This window comes from Salvelinus namaycush, unplaced genomic scaffold (genome assembly GCF_016432855.1).
Source record: "Salvelinus namaycush isolate Seneca unplaced genomic scaffold, SaNama_1.0 Scaffold2106, whole genome shotgun sequence".
Classification (NCBI taxonomy): Eukaryota; Metazoa; Chordata; class Actinopteri; order Salmoniformes; family Salmonidae; genus Salvelinus; species Salvelinus namaycush.
The window spans coordinates 9,330-36,688 of NW_024058905.1; the positions used below are offsets into that span (position 1 = coordinate 9,330).

General features: G+C 46.5%; 1 protein-coding gene across 1 annotated transcript; it reads right to left on the minus strand.

Annotated features, from left to right (window-relative positions):
• Positions 1-391: 391 nt before the first annotated feature.
• Positions 392-15,514, minus strand: LOC120038218 (tetraspanin-18-like). The gene is made up of 7 exons (XM_038984075.1): positions 15,434-15,514; positions 10,488-10,682; positions 9,739-9,813; positions 8,475-8,573; positions 7,198-7,377; positions 5,609-5,692; positions 392-442 (listed from the first exon to the last, which is right to left on the minus strand). The coding sequence occupies exons 1-7, from the start codon at positions 15,494-15,496 to the stop codon at positions 392-394; spliced, it is 747 nt and encodes a 248-aa protein (XP_038840003.1). The 5' UTR covers positions 15,497-15,514.
• Between the last annotated feature and the right edge of the window lie 11,845 nt (positions 15,515-27,359).

Here is a 27,359-nt window from a genome sequence, read left to right on the forward strand (position 1 = left end):
CCGAACATCTGATGTATAATCTACAGTCTCTATTCTCCTAACATCTGATGTATAATCTACAGTCTCTATTCTCCTAACATCTGATGTATAATCTACAGTGTCTATTCTCCTAACATCTGATTTATAATCTACAGGTGGTTCTATTCAGTCTCTATTCTCCGAACATCTGATGTTTAATCTACAGGTGGTTCTCTTCAGTCTCTATTCTCCTAACATCTGATGTATAATCTACAGTCTCTATTCTCCTAACATCTGATGTATAATCTACAGTCTCTATTCTCCGAACATCTGATGTATAATCTACAGGTGGTTATCTTCAGGCTCTCTTCTCCTTCGTCAGTCCATGTCCCTTTGTTGAGTGTCTTCCTGGGGGTTGTGTGTGTTGTCAGGGTTACTGGTCGATTCCTCTGAACAGACACATGGCAAACACCATGGCAAACAGCTGAGAGAACAAGGGGAGACAGTTAAGGAAGGGTTAGGAGGATCACTGCAATGTATTGTCCCTATTGGCTAACATGGTAGCTAGATGACTCACTGCTGAGCTCAAACTAACAGTTAGAGGGATTGAATCCACAGTATAGCAGGGAAAGAAGGCCAATACTGTATCTTCCATAGCAGGGCTGTCCAACCCTCTTCCTGGAGATCTACTGTCCTGTAGGTTATCAATCCAACCCTCTTCCTGGAGATCTACTGTCCTGTGGGTTATCAGTCCAACCCTCTTCCTGGAGATCTACTGTCCTGTAGGTTATCAGCCCAACCCTCTTCCTGGAGATCTACTGTCCTGTAGGTTATCAGTCCAACCCTCTTCCTGGAGATCTACTGTCCTGTAGGTTATCAGCCCAACCCTCTTCCTGGAGATCTACTGTCCTGTAGGTTATCAGTCCAACCCTCTTCCTGGAGATCTACTGTCCTGTAGGTTATCAGCCCAACCCTCTTCCTGGAGATCTACTGTCCTGTAGGTTATCAGCCCAACCCTCTTCCTGGAGATCTACTGTCCTGTAGGTTATCAGTCCAACCCTCTTCCTGGAGATCTACTGTCCTGTAGGTTATCAGTCCAACCCTTTTCCTGGAGATCTACTGTCCTGTAGGTTATCAGTCCAACCCTCTTCCTGGAGATCTACTGTCCTGTAGGTTATCAGTCCAACCCTCTTCCTGGAGATCTACTGTCCTGTAGGTTATCAGTCCAACCCTCTTCCTGGAGATCTACTGTCCTGTAGGTTATCAGTCCAACCCTCTTCCTGGAGATCTACTGTCCTGTAGGTTATCAGTCCAACCCTCTTCCTGGAGATCTACTGTCCTGTAGGTTATCAGTCCATCCCTCGTCCTGGAGATCTACTGTCCTGTAGGTTATCAGTCCAACCCTCTTCCTGGAGATCTACTGTCCTGTAGGTTATCAGTCCAACCCTCTTCCTGGAGATCTACTGTCCTGTAGGTTATCAGTCCAACCCTCTTCCTGGAGATCTACTGTCCTGTAGGTTATCAGTCCAACCCTCTTCCTGGAGATCTACTGTCCTGTAGGTTATCAGTCCAACCCTCTTCCTGGAGATCTACTGTCCTGTAGGTTATCAGTCCAACCCTCTTCCTGGAGATCTACTGTCCTGTAGGTTATCAGCTCAACCCTCTTCCTGGAGATCTACTGTCCTGTAGGTTATCAGTCCAACCCTCTTCCTGGAGATCTACTGTCCTGTAGGTTATCAGTCCAACCCTTTTCCTGGAGATCTACTGTCCTGTAGGTTATCAGTCCAACCCTCTTCCTGGAGATCTACTGTCCTGTAGGTTATCAGTCCAACCCTCTTCCTGGAGATCTACTGTCCTGTAGGTTATCAGTCCAACCCTCTTCCTGGAGATCTACTGTCCTGTAGGTTATCAGTCCAACCCTCTTCCTGGAGATCTACTGTCCTGTAGGTTATCAGTCCAACCCTCTTCCTGGAGATCTACTGTCCTGTAGGTTATCAGTCCAACCCTCTTCCTGGAGATCTACTGTCCTGTAGGTTATCAGTCCAACCCTCTTCCTGGAGATCTACTGTCCTGTAGGTTATCAGTCCAACCCTCTTCCTGGAGATCTACTGTCCTGTAGGTTATCAGTCCAACCCTCTTCCTGGAGATCTACTGTCCTGTAGGTTATCAGTCCAACCCTCTTCCTGGAGATCTACTGTCCTGTAGGTTATCAGTCCAACCCTCTTCCTGGAGATCTACTGTCCTGTAGGTTATCAGTCCAACCCTCTTCCTGGAGATCTACTGTCCTGTAGGTTATCAGTCCAACCCTCTTCCTGGAGATCTACTGTCCTGTAGGTTATCAGCTCAACCCTCTTCCTGGAGATCTACTGTCCTGTAGGTTATCAGTCCAACCCTCTTCCTGGAGATCTACTGTCCTGTAGGTTATCAGTCCAACCCTTTTCCTGGAGATCTACTGTCCTGTAGGTTATCAGTCCAACCCTCTTCCTGGAGATCTACTGTCCTGTAGGTTATCAGTCCAACCCTCTTCCTGGAGATCTACTGTCCTGTAGGTTATCAGTCCAACCCTCTTCCTGGAGATCTACTGTCCTGTAGGTTATCAGTCCAACCCTCTTCCTGGAGATCTACTGTCCTGTAGGTTATCAGTCCAACCCTCTTCCTGGAGATCTACTGTCCTGTAGGTTATCAGTCCAACCCTCTTCCTGGAGATCTACTGTCCTGTAGGTTATCAGTCCAACCCTCTTCCTGGAGATCTACTGTCCTGTAGGTTATCAGTCCAACCCTCTTCCTGGAGATCTACTGTCCTGTAGGTTATCAGTCCAACCCTCTTCCTGGAGATCTACTGTCCTGTAGGTTATCAGTCCAACCCTCTTCCTGGAGATCTACTGTCCTGTAGGTTATCAGTCCAACCCTCTTCCTGGAGATCTACTGTCCTGTAGGTTATCAGTCCAACCCTCTTCCTGGAGATCTACTGTCCTGTAGGTTATCAGTCCAACCCTCTTCCTGGAGATCTACTGTCCTGTAGGTTATCAGTCCAACCCTCTTCCTGGAGATCTACTGTCCTGTAGGTTATCAGTCCAACCCTCTTCCTGGAGATCTACTGTCCTGTAGGTTTTCAGTCCAACCCTCTTCCTGGAGATCTACTGTCCTGTAGGTTTTCAGTCCAACCCTCTTCCTGGAGATCTACTGTCCTGTAGGTTATCAGTCCAACCCTTTTCCTGGAGATCTACTGTCCTGTAGGTTATCAGCCCAACCCTCTTCCTGGAGATCTACTGTCCTGTAGGTTATCAGTCCAACCCTCTTCCTGGAGATCTACTGTCCTGTAGGTTATCAGTCCAACCCTCTTCCTGGAGATCTACTGTCCTGTAGGTTATCAGTCCAACCCTCTTCCTGGAGATCTACTGTCCTGTAGGTTATCAGTCCAACCCTCTTCCTGGAGATCTACTGTCCTGTAGGTTATCAGTCCAACCCTCTTCCTGGAGATCTACTGTCCTGTAGGTTATCAGTCCAACCCTCTTCCTGGAGATCTACTGTCCTGTAGGTTATCAGTCCAACCCTCTTCCTGGAGATCTACTGTCCTGTAGGTTATCAGTCCAACCCTCTTCCTGGAGATCTACTGTCCTGTAGGTTATCAGTCCAACCCTCTTCCTGGAGATCTACTGTCCTGTAGGTTATCAGTCCAACCCTCTTCCTGGAGATCTACTGTCCTGTAGGTTATCAGTCCAACCCTCTTCCTGGAGATCTACTGTCCTGTAGGTTATCAGTCCAACCCTCTTCCTGGAGATCTACTGTCCTGTAGGTTATCAGTCCAACCCTCTTCCTGGAGATCTACTGTCCTGTAGGTTATCAGTCCAACCCTCTTCCTGGAGATCTACTGTCCTGTAGGTTATCAGTCCAACCCTCTTCCTGGAGATCTACTGTCCTGTAGGTTATCAGTCCAACCCTCTTCCTGGAGATCTACTGTCCTGTAGGTTATCAGCCCAACCCTTTTCCTGGAGATCTACTGTCCTGTAGGTTATCAGCCCAACCCTCTTCCTGGAGATCTACTGTCCTGTAGGTTATCAGTCCAACCCTCTTCCTGGAGATCTACTGTCCTGTAGGTTATCAGTCCAACCCTCTTCCTGGAGATCTACTGTCCTATAGGTTATCAGTCCAACCCTCTTCCTGGAGATCTAGTGTCCTGTAGGTTATCAGTCCAACCCTTTTCCTGGAGATCTACTGTCCTGTAGGTTATCAGTCCAACCCTCTTCCTGGAGATCTACTGTCCTGTAGGTTATCAGTCCAACCCTCTTCCTGGAGATCTACTGTCCTGTAGGTTATCAGTCCAACCCTCTTCCTGGAGATCTACTGTCCTGTAGGTTATCAGTCCAACCCTCTTCCTGGAGATCTACTGTCCTGTAGGTTATCAGTCCAACCCTCTTCCTGGAGATCTACTGTCCTGTAGGTTATCAGTCCAACCCTCTTCCTGGAGATCTACTGTCCTGTAGGTTATCAGTCCAACCCTCTTCCTGGAGATCTACTGTCCTGTAGGTTATCAGTCCAACCCTCTTCCTGGAGATCTACTGTCCTGTAGGTTATCAGTCCAACCCTCTTCCTGGAGATCTACTGTCCTATAGGTTATCAGCCCAACCCTCTTCCTGGAGATCTACTGTCCTGTAGGTTATCAGTCCAACCCTCTTCCTGGAGATCTACTGTCCTGTAGGTTATCAGTCCAACCCTCTTCCTGGAGATCTACTGTCCTGTAGGTTATCAGTCCAACCCTCTTCCTGGAGATCTACTGTCCTGTAGGTTATCAGTCCAACCCTCTTCCTGGAGATCTACTGTCCTATAGGTTATCAGCCCAACCCTCTTCCTGGAGATCTACTGTCCTGTAGGTTATCAGTCCAACCCTCTTCCTGGAGATCTACTGTCCTGTAGGTTATCAGTCCAACCCTCTTCCTGGAGATCTACTGTCCTGTAGGTTATCAGTCCAACCCTCTTCCTGGAGATCTACTGTCCTGTAGGTTATCAGTCCAACCCTCTTCCTGGAGATCTACTGTCCTGTAGGTTATCAGTCCAACCCTCTTCCTGGAGATCTACTGTCCTATAGGTTATCAGCCCAACCCTCTTCCTGGAGATCTACTGTCCTGTAGGTTATCAGTCCAACCCTCTTCCTGGAGATCTACTGTCCTGTAGGTTATCAGTCCAACCCTCGTCCTGGAGATCTACTGTCCTGTAGGTTATCAGTCCAACCCTCTTCCTGGAGATCTACTGTCCTGTAGGTTATCAGTCCAACCCTCTTCCTGGAGATCTACTGTCCTGTAGGTTATCAGTCCAACCCTCTTCCTGGAGATCTACTGTCCTGTTGGTTTACACTCCAACCCTCTTCCTGGAGATCTACTGTCCTGTAGGTTATCAGTCCAACCCTCTTCCTGGAGATCTACTGTCCTGGTCTATAGTAACATTGACTGTTAGGTCATTCCACTTCTGCCCACTAGATGGCCTCATTCCACACTTCTTGCAGTAAATGTACAGCACATTGTAGACACCACTGGTGGGTCTTATTATTAGGAAATGCCTGGCAATCTAACTAACAATAATCCTGGAGAGAAAAAAATAAAGGACTAAAGATGGACCTGCTCTACAAGACCAAGAGAAGCCCTTGAGAACGTACTTCAATCGTCAAGACGACAATGGCCAGAGCTCCTGCCATGTAGATATACGTCTCAAAATAGTCCACCACTGCTGAGTAACAACCCTGGAGAGAGACAGAGACAGAGACAGAGACAGAGACAGAGACAGAGACAGAGAGACAGAGAGACAGAGAGACAGAGAGACAGAGAGACAGAGAGACAGAGAGACAGAGAGAGAGACAGAGAGAAACATGAGCATTAGAGAAACAGTATATATAATACTATACATTAAAGACTACTGTAATATTGAGGAGCCAAAGCATGCCAGACCTGGTTCCAAGACTACTGTAATATTGAGGAGACAAAGCATGCCAGACCTGGTTCCAAGACTACTGTAATATTGAGGAGACAAAGCATGCCAGACCTGGTTCCAAGACTACGGTAATATTGAGGAGACAAAGCATGCCAGACCTGGTTCCAAGACTACTGTAATATTGAGGAGCCAAAGCATGCCAGACCTGGTTCCAAGACTACTGTAATATTGAAGAGCCAAAGCATGCAAGACCTGGTTCCAAGACTACGGTAATATTGAGGAGCCAAAGCATGCCAGACCTGGTTCCAAGACTACTGTAATATTGAGGAGCCAAAGCATGCCAGACCTGGTTCCAAGACTACTGTAATATTGAGGAGCCAAAGCATGCCAGACCTGGTTCCAAGACTACTGTAATATTGAGGAGCCAAAGCATGCCAGACCTGGTTCCAAGACTACTGTAATATTGAGGAGCCAAAGCATGCCAGACCTGGTTCCAAGACTACTGTAATATTGAGGAGCCAAAGCATGCCAGACCTGGTTCCAAGACTACTGTAATATTGAGGAGCCAAAGCATGCCAGACCTGGTTCCAAGACTACTGTAATATAGTGAATAGCAGGTCCTGCTGGCGTCACATTTCATGTTCACCACATTGGAAAACTAACACTTCTGAAGCATTGTAAACAAACAGAAATCCCAGAAATGCACGCAAATACACACACACACAGACAAACACACAGATGTACACAGACAGACAGACAGACAGACAGACACACCCTAACACACACACACACACACACACACACACACACACACACACACACACACACACACACACACACACACACACACACACACACACACACACACACACACACACACAGGACAGACAGACAGACAGACAGACAGACAGACAGACAGACAGACAGACAGAGACAGACAGAGACAGACAGACAGACCCTAAGACAGACAGACAGACAGACAGACAGACAGACAGACAGACAGACAGACAGACAGACAGACAGACAGACAGACCCTAAGACAGACAGACAGACAGACAGACAGACAGACAGACAGACAGACAGACCCTAAGGCAGACAGACAGACAGACAGACAGACAGACAGACAGACAGACAGACAGACCCTAAGACAGAGACAGACAGACAGACAGACAGACAGACAGACAGACAGACAGACCCTAAGACAGAGACAGACAGACAGACAGACAGACAGACAGACAGACAGACCCTAAGACAGAGACAGACAGACAGACAGACAGACAGACAGACAGACAGGCAGGCAGGCAGGTTTCTTGTTACCTTGTTGTAGCGGAGCTCCATGCTTCCCCTCTGACACTCGTCCCTGCTGAGGTCATCCACCGCATCTCCAGGGTGACCGTTGCCCTGGCAACACACGCCAGGAACCATCTTGTCTGGGCTGAGGAGCCTGAACAGGCTCTCCTCAAAGTCATCCGGGCTGTTCACCCCACAGCAGTCAAACTATACAGACAGAGAGACATGGTAGACTAGTACTGTATAGTGATGTTCTATACAGAGAGACATGGTAGACTAGTAGTGTATAGTGATGTTCTATACAGACAGAGAGACATGGTAGACTAGTACTGTATAGTGATGTTCCATACAGACAGAGAGACATGGTAGACTAGTACTGTATAGTGATGTTCTATACAGAGAGACATGGTAGACTAGTACTGTATAGTGATGTTCTATACAGACAGAGAGACATGGTAGACTAGTACTGTATAGTGATGTTCTATACAGACAGAGAGACATGGTAGACTAGTACTGTGTAGTGATGTTCTATACAGACAGAGAGACATGGTAGATTAGTACTGTATAGTGATGTTCTATACAGACAGAGAGACATGGTAGACTAGTACTGTATAGTGATGTTCTATACAGACAGAGAGACATGGTAGACTAGTACTGTATAGTGATGTTCTATACAGAGAGACATGGTAGACTAGTACTGTATAGTGATGTTCTATACAGACAGAGAGACATGGTAGACTAGTACTGTATAGTGATGTTCTATACAGACAGAGAGACATGGTAGACTAGTACTGTATAGTGATGTTCTATACAGACAGAGAGACATGGTAGACTAGTACTGTATAGTGATGTTCTATACAGAGAGACATGGTAGACTAGTACTGTATAGTGATGTTCTATACAGACAGAGAGACATGGTAGACTAGTACTGTATAGTGATGTTCTATACAGACAGAGAGACATGGTAGACTAGTACTGTATAGTGATGTTCTATACAGACAGAGAGACATGGTAGACTAGTACTGTATAGTGATGTTCTATACAGAGAGACATGGTAGACTAGTACTGTATAGTGATGTTCTATACAGACAGAGAGACATGGTAGACTAGTACTGTATAGTGATGTTCTATACAGACAGAGAGACATGGTAGACTAGTACTGTACAGTGATGTTCCATACAGACAGAGAGACATGGTAGACTAGTACTGTACAGTGATGTTCTATACAGACAGAAATGAGGCTGACACTAATAATGGACAGAGTGGACCGTCTCTGGATCCGTGGCCCCTGACGGGAGTCTTACGGTGGTCATGAGGGCGTTCCAGGTGGAGGTGAAGACGTCCGTATTGTTGTGTCCCTGGTAGTGTCTCTTCAGATCTCTGGTGAACTTCTCTCTGGTGAGCTGCACGATAAAGAAGCGTGTGTCTTTAGGATTCTACCCGAATAGTTCAGACGTCCTTTTAAAACCATGGCAACCTCTAATCGTCTTGATACCTTTGGCCCGATGCTAATTGATAATCGTTACCGGGTGCTTTACGGAGAGTTTGTTTGGACAAGCCCGTTACTGTAACAACGCCACGGTACTGTTTCCCTGTGGTAGCTGATTCCTCGATAAACTTTCAGTAAAAATTCTCCATGGCGGGTTTGTTTGACAACCCCATTAAAGGCATCCCTCACACCTTGCCCAAACCGGCTGCGCGCGTGCGCTATCGTGCATAAATTTATTTCCCCGCCCCACACCAAACGCGATCACCACACGCAGGTTAAAATATCAAAACAAACTCTGAACCAATGACATTAATTTGGGGACAGGTTGAAAAGCATTAAACATGTATGGTAATTTAGCTAGTTAGCTTGCTCTTGCTAGCTAACGTTAATTTGTCCTATTTAGCCAGCTTGCTGTTGCTAGCTAATTTATCCTGGGATATAAACATTGAGTTGTTATTTTACCTGAAATGCACAAGGATCTCTTCTCCGACAATTAATCCACACATAAAACGGACAAGCGAATCGTTTCTAGTCATCTCTCCTCCTTCCATCGTTTAAATTATATGGTGATCGCATCTAAACTTTCATAGTATTACCACGACTACCGGCAAAACAGTTCGTCTTTCTATCACCCACGTGGGTATAACCAATGAGGAGATGGCACGTGGGTACCTGCTTCTATAAACCAATGAGGAGATGGCACGTGGGTACCTGCTTCTATAAACCAATGAGGAGATGGCACGTGGGTACCTGCTTCTACAAACCAATGAGGAGATGGGAGAGGCAGGACTTGCAGCGCGATCTGCGTCAGAAATAGGAACGACATCTATTTTAGCCCTTGGCATCGCAGACGCTCGTTGGCGCGCGCGAGCAGTGTGGGTGCAATAACTGAATAACATGGATTTCTACATTTATTTTGAGACGCTCGCGCACGCGACGTGTCTGGTCTGGTCAGCATGTCATGGTAATATCTGGGACTGATGCCTGATAGTGGAGGTACACTCTGTCCTAATACGGGCGTAACGTCCTAATAACGTTACCTGATTCCAATCAGAGAGAGAAACAGAGAAAACACTCACATGCTCCCGGAATACGAAGGCCAAGATGGCTGCTGCCAACTCTGCCAGGAAGATGACCAGGATGAGCATGAAGAACTGAGGAGAGGGAGAGAGACGAGAGGGACAATCAGAATATTGACTCCATTCACTAACCACTTTAGATTAAAAAAAATACAAAATGGATGCTAACATATGGAACCTCATGAATAAAACTCAATATACAGACAGAGAGATCGGATCCCCCGAGCTGACGAGGTAAACATCTGTCGTTCTGCCTCTGAACGAGGCAGTTCACCCACTGTTCCTAGGCCGTCATTGAAAATAAGAATGTGTTCTTAACTGACTTGCCTAGTTAAATAAAGGTTAAATAAAAAAATATATATATAAGTCAAAGGCCTCTTCTGTTTCAGTGACCAATAGTTAACACAACCTCATTTAGTCCACTAGGTGGCACTGTTCCTTATATCGTTGTACTTCCTGAAGAACCCCAGCGTTTCCCAGCACCGTGCTCCAAGTTACCAGCTGAGACATCTATATAGACAACCATAATGATTAGTGTAGACGGGATGACGGCTCAGAAGGGACATAGTTGTCACCTGATTGGTTGTCACGTAGCCTATCAGCGATATCCAATTACCAGCACTGCTTTGTGTAATGGTACATGCTGACAAGCCCAAGAGCGCTAACCAATCATAACGTAGAGTAGTTGACTTACAAAGAGCAGCAGCCCAGGTATGTTTAATAGCCCTATTATAACACTCTGAACCTACAAAGAGCAGCAGACTCTTGTTCTCCCGGATGGCTCCGCAGCAGCCCAGGAAGCCGAGGAGGAAGAGCATCGCCCCCATGGCCAGGATGATGTAGACCCCAGTGAAGAGCAGAGGGTTGGCTGCTACCATCTCCCTGAAGCCCATAGGGTCCACCAGTACCCACACACCCACACCAAGCAGGAAGGAGCCTCCTAACTGGACCACACACACACACACAGAGAGAGGGAGCCAATCAGAATAGGAGAGACACACATGCAGCCAATCGGAACAGAGTACAGCCAGGAAGTAGGAAGTATAGTAGGAAGTAGATGTCTGATTTAACTGGGAGAGGCTATAACGACATATCCCGTGCTCAAGGTGATGATGCTTGTCACTCAAGCATAGACAGGTGGATGGATTATCTTGGCAAAGGAGAAATACTCACTAACAGGGATGTAAACTAATTTGTGCACAAAATTTGAGAGAAATAAGCTTTTTGTGCGTATGGAACATTTCTGGGATTTTTTTTATTTTAGCTGATGAAACATCGGACCAACACTTTACATGTTGCGTTTATATTTTTGTTCAGTGTAGCATCAGACAGCAGAACATCAGACAGCAGAACATCAGACAGCAGAACATCAGAACATCAGACAGCAGAACATCAGACAGCAGAACATGAGTCAGCAGAACATCAGACAGCAGAACATCAGACAGCAGAACATCAGACAGCAGAACATCAAACATCAGAACATCAGACAGCAGAACATCAAACAGCAGAACATCAGACAGCAGAACATCAGACAGCAGAACATCAGACAGCAGAACATCAGAACATCAGACAGCAGAACATCAGACAGCAGAACATCAGAACATCAGACAGCAGAACATCAGACAGCAGAACATCAGACAGCAGAACATCAAACAGCAGAACATCAGAACATCAGACAGCAGAACATCAGAACATCAGAACATCAGACAGTAGAACATCAGACAGCAGAACATCAGACAGCAGAACATCAGACAGCAGAACATCAGACAGCAGAACATAAGTCAGCAGAACATAAGTCAGCAGAACATCAGAACATCAGACAGCAGAACATCAGACAGCAGAACATCAGACAGCAGAACATCAGAACATCAGACAGTAGAACATCAGACAGCAGAACATCAGAATATCAGACAGCAGAACATCAGACAGCAGAACATCAGAACATCAGACATCAGAACATCAGACAGCAGAACATCAGACAGCAGAACATCAGACAGCAGAACATCAGACAGCAGAACATCAGAACATCAGACAACAGAACATCAGAACATCAGACAGTAGAACATCAGACAGCAGAACATCAGAACATCAGACAGCAGAACATCAGACAGCAGAACATCAGGACATCAGACAGCAGAACATCAGACATCAGGACATCAGACAGCAGAACATCAAACATCAGAACATCAGACAGCAGAACATCAGACAGCAGAACATCAAACATCAGAACATCAGACAGCAGAACATCAGACAGCAGAACATCAGACAGCAGAACATCAGAACATCAGACAGCAGAACATCAGACATCAGACAGCAGGACATCAGACATCAGAACATCAGAACATCAGACAGCAGAACATCAGACAGCAGAACATCAGAACATCAGAACATCAGACAGCAGAACATCAGGACATCAGACAGCAGAACATCAGACATCAGGACATCAGACAGCAGAACATCAGACAGCAGAACATCAGACAGCAGAACATCAGACATCAGGACATCAGACATCAGAACATCAGACAGCAGAACATCAGAACATAAGACAACAGAACATCAGACAGCAGAACATCAGACAGCAGAACATCAGACAGCAGAACATCAGACAGCAGAACATCAGACATCAGAACAGCAGACAGTAGAACATCAGACAGCAGAACATCAGAACATCAGACAGCAGAACATCAGAACATCAGACAGCAGAACATCAGACAGCAGAACATCAGACAGCAGAACATCAGACAGCAGAATATCAGACAGCAGAACATCAGACAGCAGAACATCAGAACATCAGAGCATCAGACATCAGAACATCAGACAGCAGAACATCAGAACATCAGACAGCAGAACATCAGACAGCAGAACATCAGACAGCAGAACATCAGAACATCAGAACATCAGACAGCAGAACATCAGACAGCAGAACATCAGAACAACAGAACATCAGACAGCAGAACATCAGACAGCAGAACATCAGACAGCAGAACATCAGACAGCAGAATATCAGACAGCAGAACATCAGACAGCAGAACATCAGAACATCAGAGCATCAGACATCAGAACATCAGAACATCAGACAGCAGAACATCAGAGATCAGACAGCAGAACATCAGACAGCAGAACATCAGAACATCAGAACATCAGACAGCAGAACATCAGACAGCAGAACATCAGACAGCAGAACATCAGACAGCAGAACATCAGACAGCAGAACATCAGACAGCAGAACATCAGAACATCAAACAGCAGAACATCAGAGATCAGAACATCAGACAGCAGAACATCAGACAGCAGAACATCAGAACATCAGACAGCAGAACATCAGAACATCAGACAGCAGAACATCAGACATCAGAACATCAGACAGCAGAACATCAGACAGCAGAACATCAGAACATCAGAACATCAGACAGCAGAACATCAGACAGCAGAACATCAGAACATCAGAACATCAGACAGCAGAACATCAGACATCAGAACATCAGACAGCAGAACATCAGACAGCAGAACATCAGAACATCAGACAGCAGAACATCAGACATCAGACAGCAGGACATCAGACATCAGAACATCAGAACATCAGACAGCAGAACATCAGACAGCAGAACATCAGAACATCAGAACATCAGACAGCAGAACATCAGGACATCAGACAGCAGAACATCAGACATCAGGACATCAGACAGCAGAACATCAGACAGCAGAACATCAGACAGCAGAACATCAGACATCAGGACATCAGACATCAGAACATCAGACAGCAGAACATCAGAACATAAGACAACAGAACATCAGACAGCAGAACATCAGACAGCAGAACATCAGACAGCAGAACATCAGACAGCAGAACATCAGACATCAGAACAGCAGACAGTAGAACATCAGACAGCAGAACATCAGAACATCAGACAGCAGAACATCAGAACATCAGACAGCAGAACATCAGACAGCAGAACATCAGACAGCAGAACATCAGACAGCAGAACATCAGACAGCAGAACATCAGAACAACAGAACATCAGACAGCAGAACATCAGACAGCAGAACATCAGACAGCAGAATATCAGACAGCAGAACATCAGACAGCAGAACATCAGAACATCAGAGCATCAGACATCAGAACATCAGACAGCAGAACATCAGAACATCAGACAGCAGAACATCAGACAGCAGAACATCAGACAGCAGAACATCAGAACATCAGAACATCAGACAGCAGAACATCAGACAGCAGAACATCAGAACAACAGAACATCAGACAGCAGAACATCAGACAGCAGAACATCAGACAGCAGAACATCAGACAGCAGAATATCAGACAGCAGAACATCAGACAGCAGAACATCAGAACATCAGAGCATCAGACATCAGAACATCAGAACATCAGACAGCAGAACATCAGAGATCAGACAGCAGAACATCAGACAGCAGAACATCAGAACATCAGACAGCAGAACATCAGACAGCAGAACATCAGACAGCAGAACATCAGACAGCAGAACATCAGACAGCAGAACATCAGACAGCAGAACATCAGAACATCAAACAGCAGAACATCAGAGATCAGAACATCAGACAGCAGAACATCAGACAGCAGAACATCAGAACATCAGACAGCAGAACATCAGAACATCAGACAGCAGAACATCAGACATCAGAACATCAGACAGCAGAACATCAGACAGCAGAACATCAGAACATCAGAACATCAGACAGCAGAACATCAGACAGCAGAACATCAGAACATCAGAACATCAGACAGCAGAACATCAGACATCAGAACATCAGACAGCAGAACATCAGACAGCAGAACATCAGAACATCAGACAGCAGAACATCAGACAGCAGAACATCAGACAGCAGAACATCAGACAGCAGAACATCAGAACATCAGAACATCAGACAGCAGAACATCAGACAGCAGAACATCAGACAGCAGAACATCAGACAGCAGAACATCAGACAGCAGAACATCAGAACATCAGAACATCAGACAGCAGAACATCAGACAGCAGAACATCAGACAGCAGAACATCAGAACATCAGAACATCAGACAGCAGAACATCAGACAGCAGAACATCAGACAACAGAACATCAGAACATCAGACAGCAGAACATCAGACAGCAGAACATCAGAACATCAGAACATCAGACAGCAGAACATCAGAACATCAGACAGCAGAACATCAGACAGCAGAACATCAGAACATCAGACAGCAGAACATCAGACAGCAGAACATCAGAACATCAGAACATCAGACAGCAGAACATCAGACAGCAGAACATCAGAACATCAGACAGCAGAACATCAGACAGCAGAACATCAGAACATCAGACAGCAGAACATCAGACATCAGAACATCAGACAGCAGAACATCAGACAGCAGAACATCAGAACATCAGACAGCAGAACATCAGACAGCAGAACATCAGACATCAGAACATCAGACAGCAGAACATCAGACAGCAGAACATCAGACAGCAGAACATCAGACAGCAGAACATCAGACAGCAGAACATCAGACAGCAGCACATCAGACAGCAGAACATCAGAACATCAGACAGCAGAACATCAGACATCAGAACATCAGAACATCAGACAGCAGAACATTAGACAGCAGAACATCAGAACATCAGACAGCAGAACATCAGGACATCAGACAGTGGGAGTGTTACCAAGCAGCATATACTCACAAAAATGAGGAAGTTGAAGATGAACATGAGGTACTTGATGCAGCTGAGACAGTCCCCCTCCATGGCTGTTCCCTGTGCTGAAGCCTCCCTGGACCCCTGCAGAAACACACACACAGGTTTTATACATTTCAAACATGACATGTAAATACCCTCACAAATGCATTGAAGCGGATTTGAAGAGCACTGGATTTGACACACTATCTTTCGTGAAGGGGCCTTTTTCGAACATTTGCTAAAAACCTGTATGCTACTCAGCCAGCATAGATGTTATCTGCATATGAGAGTACACACACACACACACACACACACACACACACACACACACACACACACACACACACACACACACACACACACACACACACACACACACACACACACACACACACACACACACACACACACACACACACAGAGTCCTGTTAATTACTGAAAAGCATAGAGCGCTGTACAACATTAATAAAACGAAGGTTATGCCATAGTGTGTCTCCAGGATGGTTGAGCTGCAGTTCACCTACAGGTTATTGGGGCTCTAGGGAAGTTAAATCATCCTCTTAGAGACGGAGGTGAGAAGAGCCGTCCTCTCCTCTCTTCCACAACGAGGAGAAAGGATAGACGTGAGAGAGTAAAAGCTAAGCGCAGAGAGATGTCAGTCCACAAGAGATTGTGGGAACCTGTCACTGCCCTGCTGTCCCCTGAGTGACTCGTGAGTGACTCTGTGTCATGTGGGGACGAGTCCCCAAGAGATTGTGGGAACCTGTCACTGCCCTGCTGTCCCCTGAGTGACTCGTGAGTGACTCTGTGTCATGTGGGGACGAGTCCCCAAGAGATTGTGGGAACCTGTCACTGCCCTGCTGTCCCCTGAGTGACTCGTGAGTGACTCTGTGTCATGTGGGGACGAGTCCCCAAGAGATTGTGGGAACCTGTCACTGCCCTGCTGTCCCCTGAGTGACTCGTGAGTGACTCTGTGTCATGTGGGGACGAGTCCCCAAGAGATTGTGGGAACCTGTCACTGCCCTGCTGTCCCCTGAGTGACTCGTGAGTGACTCTGTGTCATGTGGGGGACGTGTGGGAGGATGTGTTAAACTCCATCAGAATCAGTGCTCCTGGTGTGATGAGGACCAACAGTCTTTTCCAGCTATGATGGTGTTTACCAGGACGCTGCCACCTGTCACAGCTGACTCACTTCACATGCTGCAGTGACACTGTTCAGACAACACAGACCAGTCTGTCTGTTCTTCAGTTCAGTCAATCGGTTCTGTCTGTCTGACCTCATCATTTAGATAGGCAGTGTGCTGTCTGTCTGACCTCATCACTTAGATAGGCGTGTGCTGTCTGTCTGACCTCATCACTTAGATAGGTAGTGTGCTGTCTGTCTGACCTCATCACTTAGATAGGTAGTGTGCTGTCTGTCTGACCTCATCACTTAGATAGGCAGTGTGCTGTCTGTATGACCTCATCACTTAGATAGGCAGCGTGCTGTCTGTCTGACCTCATCACTTAGATAGGCAGTGTGCTGTCTGTCTGACCTTAGATAGGCAGTGTGCTGTCTGTCTGACCTCATCACTTAGATAGGCAGTGTGCTGTCTGTCTGACCTCATCACTTAGATAGGCAGTGTGCTGTCTGTCTGACTTCATCACTTAGATAGGCAGTGTGCTGTCTGTCTGACCTCATCACTTAGATAGGCAGTGTGCTGTCTGTCTGACTTCATCACTTAGATATGCAGTGTGCTGTCTGTCTGACCTCATCACTTAGATAGCAGTGTGCCGTCTGTCTGACTTCATCACTTAGATAGGCAGTGTGCTGTCTGTCTGACCAACACTTAGATAGGCAGTGCGCTGTCTGTCTGACCTCATCACTTAGATAGGCAGTGTGCTGTCTGTCTGACCAACACTTAGATAGGCAGTGCGCTGTCTGTCTGACCTTAGATAGGCAGTGTGATGTCTGTCTGACATCATCACTTAGATAGGCAGTGTGCTGTCTGTCTGACCTTAGATAGGCAGTGTGCTGTCTGTCTGACATCATCACTTAGATAGGCAGCGTGCTGTCTGTCTGACCTCATCACTTAGATAGGTAGTGTGCTGTCTGTCTGACCTCATCACTTAGATAGGCAGCGTGCTGTCTGTCTGACCTCATCACTTAGATAGGTAGTGTGCTGTCTGTCTGACATCACCTTAGATAGGCAGTGTGCTGTCTGTCTGACCTCATCACTTAGATATGCAGTGTGCTGTCTGTCTGACATCACTTAGATAGGCAGTGTGCTGTCTGTCTGACATCACTTAGATAGGCAGTGTGCTGTCTGTCTGACATCATCACTTAGATAGGCAGTGTGCTGTCTGTCTGACCTCATCACTTAGATAGGTAGTGTGCTGTCTGTCTGACCTCATCACTTAGATAGGTAGTGTGCTGTCTGTCTGACATCACTTAGATAGGCAGTGTGCTGTCTGTCTGACCAACACTTAGATAGGCAGTGTGCTGTCTGTCTGACCTCATCACTTAGATAGGTAGCGTGCTGTCTGTCTGACCTCATCACTTAGATAGGCAGTGTGATGTCTGTCTGACCTCATCACCTTAGATAGGCAGTGTGCTGTCTGTCTGACCTCATCACTTAGATAGGCAGTGTGCTACCTGTCTGACCTCATCACTTAGATAGGCAGTGTGCTGTCTGTCTGACCTCATCACTTAGATAGGCAGTGTGATGTCTGTCTGACTTCATCACTTAGATAGGCAGTGTGCTGTCTGTCTGACCTCATCACTTAGATAGGTAGTGTGCTGTCTGTCTGACCTCATCACTTAGATAGGTAGTGTGCTGTCTGTCTGACCTTAGATAGGCAGTGTGCTGTCTGTCTGACCAACACTTAGATAGGCAGTGTGCTGTCTGTCTGACCAACACTTAGATAGGCAGTGTGCTGTCTGTCTGACCTCATCACTTAGATAGGCAGTGTGCTGTCTGTCTGACCAACACTTAGATAGGCAGTGCGCTGTCTGTCTGACCTCATCACTTAGATAGGCAGTGTGCTGTCTGTCTGACCAACACTTAGATAGGCAGTGCGCTGTCTGTCTGACCTTAGATAGGCAGTGTGATGTCTGTCTGACATCATCACTTAGATAGGCAGTGTGCTGTCTGTCTGACCTTAGATAGGCAGTGTGCTGTCTGTCTGACATCATCACTTAGATAGGCAGTGTGCTGTCTGTCTGACCTTAGATAGGTAGTGTGCTGTCTGTCTGACATCATCACTTTGATAGGCAGTGAGCTGTCTGTCTGACCTTAGATAGGCAGTGTGCTGTCTGTCTGACAATACTTAGATAGGCAGTGTGCTGTCTGTCTGACCTTAGATAGGCAGTGTGCTGTCTGTCTGACAATACTTAGATAGGCAGCATGCTGTCTGTCTGACCTCATCACTTAGATAGGCAGTGTGCTGTCTGTCTGACCTCATCACTTAGATAGGCAGTGTGCTGTCTGTCTGACCTTAGATAGGCAGTGTGCTGTCTGTCTGACCTCATCACTTAGATAGGCAGTGTGCTGTCTGTCTGACCTTAGATAGGCAGTGTGCTGTCTGTCTGACCTCATCACTTAGATAGGCAGTGTGCTGTCTGTCTGACCTTAGATAGGCAGTGTGCTGTCTGTCTGACCTCTCCATACACCACAGACACAGCTGACCTCCCTGTTCACACCAGCAATAAATGAAACCCAATTCTCCCTGGGTACATCCCAAATGGCAGCCTTTCCCCTGTACAGTGCACTATGAGCCCTATGTGTACTACATAGGGAATAGGGTGCTATTTGAGACATACACCCCTATTGTTAGTCCCTCAGTGGGCACTCAGCTGAGTAAATGTGTATTTACTGTCCATCTGAACACTATCTGACCTGTGTTGCTGGTCTTATTAACTAAATGGTGTGTGTGTTGTGTGTGTTGTGTTGTGTGTGTGTGTGCATGCGTGCGTGCGTGCCTAGTTCTGCTATGACTGTCTGGGGTAGAGTAGAGCACTCTGGGTAATTGATGTCCTTTAAAAGGGGATTTTGGGTAATGAAGTGAAGCCTTTTTTCCATAAGTGTTTGGGGAATTTGGGTTTATAGACACACACACACACACACACACACACACACACACACACACACACACACACACACACACACACACACACACACACACACACACACACACACACACACACACACACACACACACACACACACAAAGAGGGAGAGAAACACACATCAACACAAGGAGAGAAACACACACACACACACACACACACACACACACACACACACACACACACACACACACACACACACACACACACACACACACACACACACACACACACACACACACACACACACACACACACACACACACACACAAAGAGAGAGAGAAACACACATCAACACAAGGAGAAACACACACACACATCAACACAAGGAGACACACACACACACATTGCACAGAACTCCAGTGTCCCACTCTGCAGCTGTGGTTCCTGTCTAAAATAGGACTAGGGGCAGCTGGACGATTTCACACTGCCAAATAGAAATGGCCCTTCACTATCTCCCCCTCTCTCTCTTCTCTACTCTCCTCCGCTCTCTTCCATCTCTCTCTCCTCCGTTCCTTCTGTCCTCCTCCTCTCCTATCTATTCTCCTCTCATTCCTCTCTCCTCCTCCTCTTCTCAGAGAGCAGCAGTTCCAGTTTAATCCAATAACCCTGCAGCCCGCTGTTCCCTAAAGCAGTTTACAGTTGCACAATACTGGCCATCCCTCAGGTGTAGAACTCAATAGACCCATGTTATAGAGTGTGTGGTTTGTGTGTGTGTCACAAGCCCTGATAGATTCCGCTGTGCTCACCACTCCAGAGACTCCTTATTTTATTTAACCTTTATTTAACTAGGCAAGTTAGTTAAGAACAAATTCATATTTTCAATGATGGCCTGGGAACAGTGGGTTTAACTACCTTGTTCAGGGGCAGAACGACAGATTTTCACCTTGTCAGCTCGGGGATTCGATCGTGCAACCTTTCGGTTACTAGACCAACGCTCGAACCACTAGGCTACCTGCCGCCCCGATGGCTCTCTCCAACCTCCACACACACACAGTGCTTTCACTAGTAACTTCTCCGTTATGAACTGTCTGTTTAGGTCTCTCTGAGTGAGTAGGTGTCTGTACCGTTTCATCATCCTGAGGCTGTCTTAATACTGAATAGGCCACAATCGCTGACACCAAACCTCTTCAGAGTCTATCTTCTGCTCAGAAACTAACTGAAACACACACCAAACCTCTTCAGAGTCTATCTTCTGCTCAGAAACTAACTGAAACACACCAAACCTCTTCAGAGTCTATCTTCTGCTCAGAAACTAACTGAAACACACCAAACCTCTTCAGAGTCTATCTTCTGCTCAGAAACTAACTGAAACACACCAAACCTCTTCAGAGTCTATCTTCTGCTCAGAAACTAACTGAAACACACCAAACCTCTTCAGAGTCTATCTTCTGCTCTGACACTAACTGAAACACACCAAACCTCTTCAGAGTCTATCTTCTGCTCTGACACTAACTGAAACACACCAAACCTCTTCAGAGTCTATCTTCCGTTCAGACACTAACTGAAACACACCAAACCTCTTCAGAGTCTATCTTCTGCTCAGAAACTAACTGAAACACACCAAACCTCTTCAGAGTCTATCTTCTGCTCAGAAACTAACTGAAACACACCAAACCTCTTCAGAGTCTATCTTCTGCTCAGACACTAACTGAAACACACCAAACCTCTTCAGAGTCTATCTTCAGCTCAGAAACTAACGGAAACACACACCAAACCTGTTCAGAGTCTATCTTCTGCTCAGACACTAACTGAAACACACCAAACCTCTTCAGAGTCTATCTTCAGCTCAGACACTAACTGAAACACACCAAACCTCTTCAGGGTCTACAGGTACAGTGATCAGTAAGCTGCTCTGACAGCTGATGCTTAAAGTTAGAGAGGGAGATATAAGACTCCAGCTTCAGTGATTTTTGCAATTCGTTCCAGTTATTGGCAGCAGAGAACTGGAAGGAAAGGCAGCCAAAGGAAGTGTTGGCTTTGGGGATGACCAGTGAGATATACCTGCTGGAGCGCGTGCTACGGGTGAGTGTTGCTATGGTGACCAGTGAGCTGAGATAAGGCGGGGACTCCCAGAGGTCCGGACAGCATGTAGAGTCCTGCAGTGTCAGCATTAAGCCACTTCTACAGAAGAACTAGCATGAGCCTCTATGGTCTTTCTATAGTCCTGTGGACTGTGGATGAGACTCAAATGGCACATCATTCCCTATATAGTGGTACTACTATAGACCAGAGCCCTATTCCCTATATAGTGGTACTACTATAGACCAGAGCCCTATTCCCTATATAGTGGTACTACTATAGACCAGAGTCCTATTCCCTATATAGTGGTACTATTATAGACCAGAGCCCTATTCCCTATATAGTGGTACTACTATAGACCAGAGCCCTATTCCCTATATAGTGGTACTACTATAGACCAGAGCCCAGGATGCCATTAGGGAAGCATCCTTTAAGTGACCACCCCCACATCTCCTCCAGTATGGAGCCTGTGTGTGGCTAGCGGTGGGGCTGGGGGAGGCTAGGAGGTGTCTAGCGGTGGGGCTGGGGGAGGCTAGGAGGTGTCTAGCGGTGGGGCTGGGGGAGGCTAGGAGGTGTCTAGCGGTGGGGCTGGGGGAGGCTAGGAGGTGTCTAGCGGTGGGGCTGGGGGAGGCTAGGCGGTGTCTAGCAGTGGGGCTGGGGGAGGCTAGGAGGTGTCTAGCGGTGGGGCTGGGGGAGGCTAGGAGGTGTCTAGCGGTGGGGCTGGGGGAGGCTAGGAGGTGTCTAGCGGTGGGGCTGGGGGAGGCTAGGAGGTGTCTAGCGGTGGGGCTGGGGGAGGCTAGGAGGTGTCTAGCGGTGGGGCTGGGGGAGGCTAGGAGGTGTCTAGCAGTGGGGCTGGGGGAGGCTAGGAGGTGTCTAGCGGTGGGGCTGGGGGAGGCTAGGAGGTGTCTAGCGGTGGGGCTGGGGGAGGCTAGGAGGTGTCTAGCGGTGGGGCTGGGGGAGGCTAGGAGGTGTCTAGCGGTGGGGCTGGGGGAGGCTAGGAGGTGTCTAGCGGTGGGGCTGGGGGAGGCTAGGAGGTGTCTAGCAGTGGTGTTTGAGGAAGTGCAGCGTACACAGGAAGTGTTTTCTCACAGGACAGAGAACATTGGATTCAGATTTCCTTCATCAATCAGGACACAGCTGCTTTTTCCTCCTCCTCCATCTCTTCCTCCTCCTCCATCTCTTCCTCCACCTCCTCCTTCTCCTCCTCCTCCACCTCTTCCTACAACTCCTTCTCCTCCACCTCCTCCATCTCCTCCACCTCTTCCTACACCTCCTTCTCCTGCACCTCCTTCTCCTCCACCTCCTCTTGCTCCACTATCTGCTCCACCTCCTCCTCCTCCACTACAATCTCCTCCTCCTCCTCCACCATCTGCTCCACCTCCTCCTCCTCTTCCACCAACTCCTCCTCCTCCTCCACCATCTGTTCTGGTATCCTTCTATAACAGGACTACTGTCTGCGTTACTCTCTTCTATAACAGACTACTGTTCTGTCCTCCTTCTATAAACAGACTACTGTTATCTGGTCTTCTCTTCTATAACAGACTACTGTTCTGGTCTTCTCTTCTATAACAGACTACTGTTCTGGCCTCCTCTTCTATAACATTAGGACTACTGTTCTGGTTCCTTCTATTCTATAACATATAGGACTACTGTCTGGTCCTCTATTCTATAAAACATTCAGATACTGTCTGGTCCTCTCTTCTATAACATTAGGACTCCTGTTCTGTTCCTCTCTTTCTATAACATTAGATACTGTCTGGTCCTCTCTGCTATAAAATTAGACTACTGTTTTGTCCTCTCTTCTCTAACATTAGGACTACTTGTTCTTGTCCTTCTCCTGCCTATAAACCTAGACATACTGTTTCGGGTCCTCTCTTCGATAACATTAGGGACTACTGCTCTGGCTCCTCATTTCATATAAACATTAGACTTACTGTTCTGGTCCTCTCTTCTATTAACATCTAGATACTGTCTGTCCTCTCTCTATAAAATTAGACTATGTTCGTCCTTCGTCTTATAACATTAGACTACTGTTCTGGTCCTCTCTTCTATAACAGACTACTGTTCTGGTCCTCTCTTCTATAACATTAGACTACTGCTCTTGCCCCCATCCTGAAGGACTGTCATTCCAGAACTGAACGGTTGTTAACCAGAGTCTGAAGGTCTGTCATTCCAGAACTGAACGGTTGTTAACCAGAGTCTGAAGGACTGTCATTCCAGAACTGGACAGTTGTTAACCAGAGTCTGAAGGACTGTCATTCCAGAACTGAACGGTTGTTAACCAGAGTCTGAAGGAAGGCTATAGTTCCTATGGGAGAATCAACTCGTTAGACTAGCAGAATGGGGTGATGAGCAGCCATATCTACCCATTCTGATGTGTATTGATCTAGCAAGGAGACAGAGGCTCAAAGCTGCCCGACAATGTAGTCAATCAGAGAGAGGTGAGAGAGACAGAGGGTGAGGGAGAGACAGAGGGTGAGGGAGAGACAGAGGGTGAGGGAGAGACAGACAGAGAGAGAGAGAGAGACAGAGAGACAGAGAGACAGAGAGACAGAGAGACAGACAGACAGACAGACAGACAGACAGAGACAGACAGACAGACAGACAGAGACAGACAGAGACAGACAGAGACAGACAGACAGACAGACAGACAGACAGACAGACAGACAGACAGACAGACAGACAGACAGACAGACAGAGCCTTTTAGCACCTCCCGTCAACATGGATCACTAGGCAAGGCTAACAGGGTAGAAGAACATAGCCCAGGGGGACACGAGAGGTCCTAGGGGCCATGGGGCCACTACTCTCACAGAAATATTGGTGTGTGTCCCAAATGCCTCCCTATATGGTGTACTTCTTCTTCACCCCATAGGGTGCACTATGAATAGGGTGCCATTACTTCTTCCGACCAGGGCCCATAGGGTGCACTATGAATAGGGTGCCATTACTTCTTCCGACCAGGGCCCATAGGGTGCACTAGGGAATAGGGGCCCTACTTCTTCCGACCAGGGCCCATAGGATTGCACTATGATAGGGTGCCATACTTCTTCCGACCAGGGGCCCATAGGATGCACTATGAATAGGGTGCCATTACTTCTTCCGACCAGGGCCCATAGGGTGCCATTACTTCTTCCGACCAGGGCCCATAGGATGCACTATGAATAGGGTGCCATTACTTCTTCCGACCAGGGCCCATAGGATGCACTATGAATAGGGTGCCATATGCTTCCGACAGGGCCATAGGGTGCCATATTAGTCTTCTGACAGGGCCCATAGGAGGCACTATGGAATAGGGTGCCATTACTCTTCCGACCAGGCCCATTAGGGTGCCATTACTTCTTCCGACCAGGGCCCATAGGATGCACTATGAATAGGGTGCCATTACTTCTTCCGACCAGGGCCCAGAGGGTGCACTATGAATAGGGTGCCATTACTTCTTCCGACCAGGGCCCATAGGATGCACTATGAATAGGGTGCCATTACTTCTTCCGACCAGGGCCCATAGGATGCACTATGAATAGGGTGCCATTACTTCTTCCGACCAGGGCCCATAGGATGCACTATGAATAGGGTGCCATTACTTCTTCCGACCAGGGCCCATAGGATGCACTATGAATAGGGTGCCATTACTTCTTCCGACCAGGGCCCATAGGGTGCGCTATGAATAGGGTGCCATTTGGGACACAGCCATGGCGTGTTTCACACTATGGATCTGAAGTTGTTTGTGACATGTTGATGTTTCAACTACAAGGTTAACATAGATTATTAAGTAGAAGTTGTGTAAAGTAGATATATGATTAAGTAAAGTAGCGTATATTACATATATTATTATGTAAAGTATATTATTAATTAAAATAATGTAAAGTTTATCTATTATTAAGTAAAGTAGGTATATAATTATGTAAAATTGTGTAAAGTATCCACATTATTAAGTAAAGTAGTGTAGATTATATTATTAAGTAAAGTAGTGTAGATTATTTATATTATTAAGTAAAGTAGTGTACATTATATTATTAAGTAAAGTAGTGTAAAGTATTTATATTATTAAGTAAAGAAGTGTACATTAGTAAAGTAGTGTACATTAGATGATTAAGTAAAGTAGTGTAGATTATTTATATTATTAAGTAAAGTAGTGTACATTATATTATTAAGTAAAGTAGTGTAAAGTATTTTATATTATAAGAAGAAGTGTACATTAGTAAAGTAGTGTACATTAGATGATTAAGTAAAGTAGTGTAAATTATTTATATTATTTAGAAAAGTAGTGTGCTTTAATTTATGTAGTTTACATTAGATAATTAAGTAAAGTAGTTTAAAGTGCACAGTTAGTGGTTTACTTCATCACTTTACTTTGGATTCAAGTCCTAATTTCATATTCTAATTTAGTAGTAGTACTTTAGTAGTAGTACTTTAGTAGTAGTACTTTCGAGTTGGAGATTTCTATGTCAACTCAAGGTCCGTGCGTGGATCTAAAGTTTGGATTCAGACGATAGACACCATGCAGATTAAGGCCGCGATTCAAATCAAGGTGCATTATAGAGCAGCATACTGTAACAGATTTGTAAAGGTTTATTTACGAGCACTTATTTATAGCACTCCTTGGATTGAATCCTGGTCTGACTTTATATGACTGGGAACAAATCCACACCTGTCTAGTGTGAACAGTCTAGTACCAGGCCGGGGCAACTCCGGTCCTCTGGGGCCTGATTGGTGTCACACTTCTCCCCCATCATCCCTAGAAAACACAGCTGATTTAAACTAGTTGCGTTATAAACTGAAGATCATGATTAGTTGATTATTGGAGTCAGGTGTGTTAGCTGGGGCTGGGGAAACAGTGTGACACCAATCAGGCCCCCGAGGACCGGAGTTACCCAGGCCTGGTAGTCTGAACCCCTGATTTCACCTTTAGCCCCCCATGTTCAATACCTGCCCTAACCTGTCCTATCTAGTCTGAACCTGTCCCCTGGTCTCACCTTTAGCCCCCCATGTTCAATACCTGCCCTAACCTGTCCTATCTAGTCTGAACCTGTCCCCTGGTCTCACCTTTAGTCCCCCATGTTCAATACCTGCCCTAACCTGTCCTATCTAGTCTGAACCTGTACCCTGGTTTTATCTTTAGTCCCCCATGTTCAATACCTGTCCTATCTAGTCTGAACCTGTCCCCTGGTCTCATCTTTAGTCCCCCATGTTCAATACCTGCCCTGACCTGTCCTATCTAGTCTGAACCTGCTCCCGTGGGTCCACCTTTAGCCCCCATGGCAATTACCTGCCCTAACCTGTCCTATCTAGTCTGAACCTGTCCCCTGGTTTATCCATCTTGTAGGCTCCCCATGGTCAATACATGCCACTAACTGTCTAGTCTAGTCGACTGGCCACTGGTTTTATCTTAAGCCCCACAGTGTCACTACCTCTGGCACTCACTGTCCTATCTAGTTCATGAACCTGGTCCCTGTTTTATCTTTAGTCCCTCCATGTTCAAAAAACTGCCCTAAACCTGTCCTTAATATAGTCTGAAACCTAGTCCCCTGGTCTCTCTTTAGCCCCCCATGTTCAATACTGATACCGCTAACCTGTCCTATCTAGTCTGAGACCGTCCTGGTTTATCTTTATCCCCCCCATGTCCAATACCTGCCCTAACCTGTCCTATCTAGTATGAACCTGTCCCCTGGTCTCATCTTCGCCCCCATGTCCAATACCTGCCCTAACCTGTCCTATCTAGTCTGAACCTGTCCTGATGGACACCTTAGTACCCCATGTTTCACTACCCTGCCCTAACCTGTCCTATCTAGTCTGAACCTGTC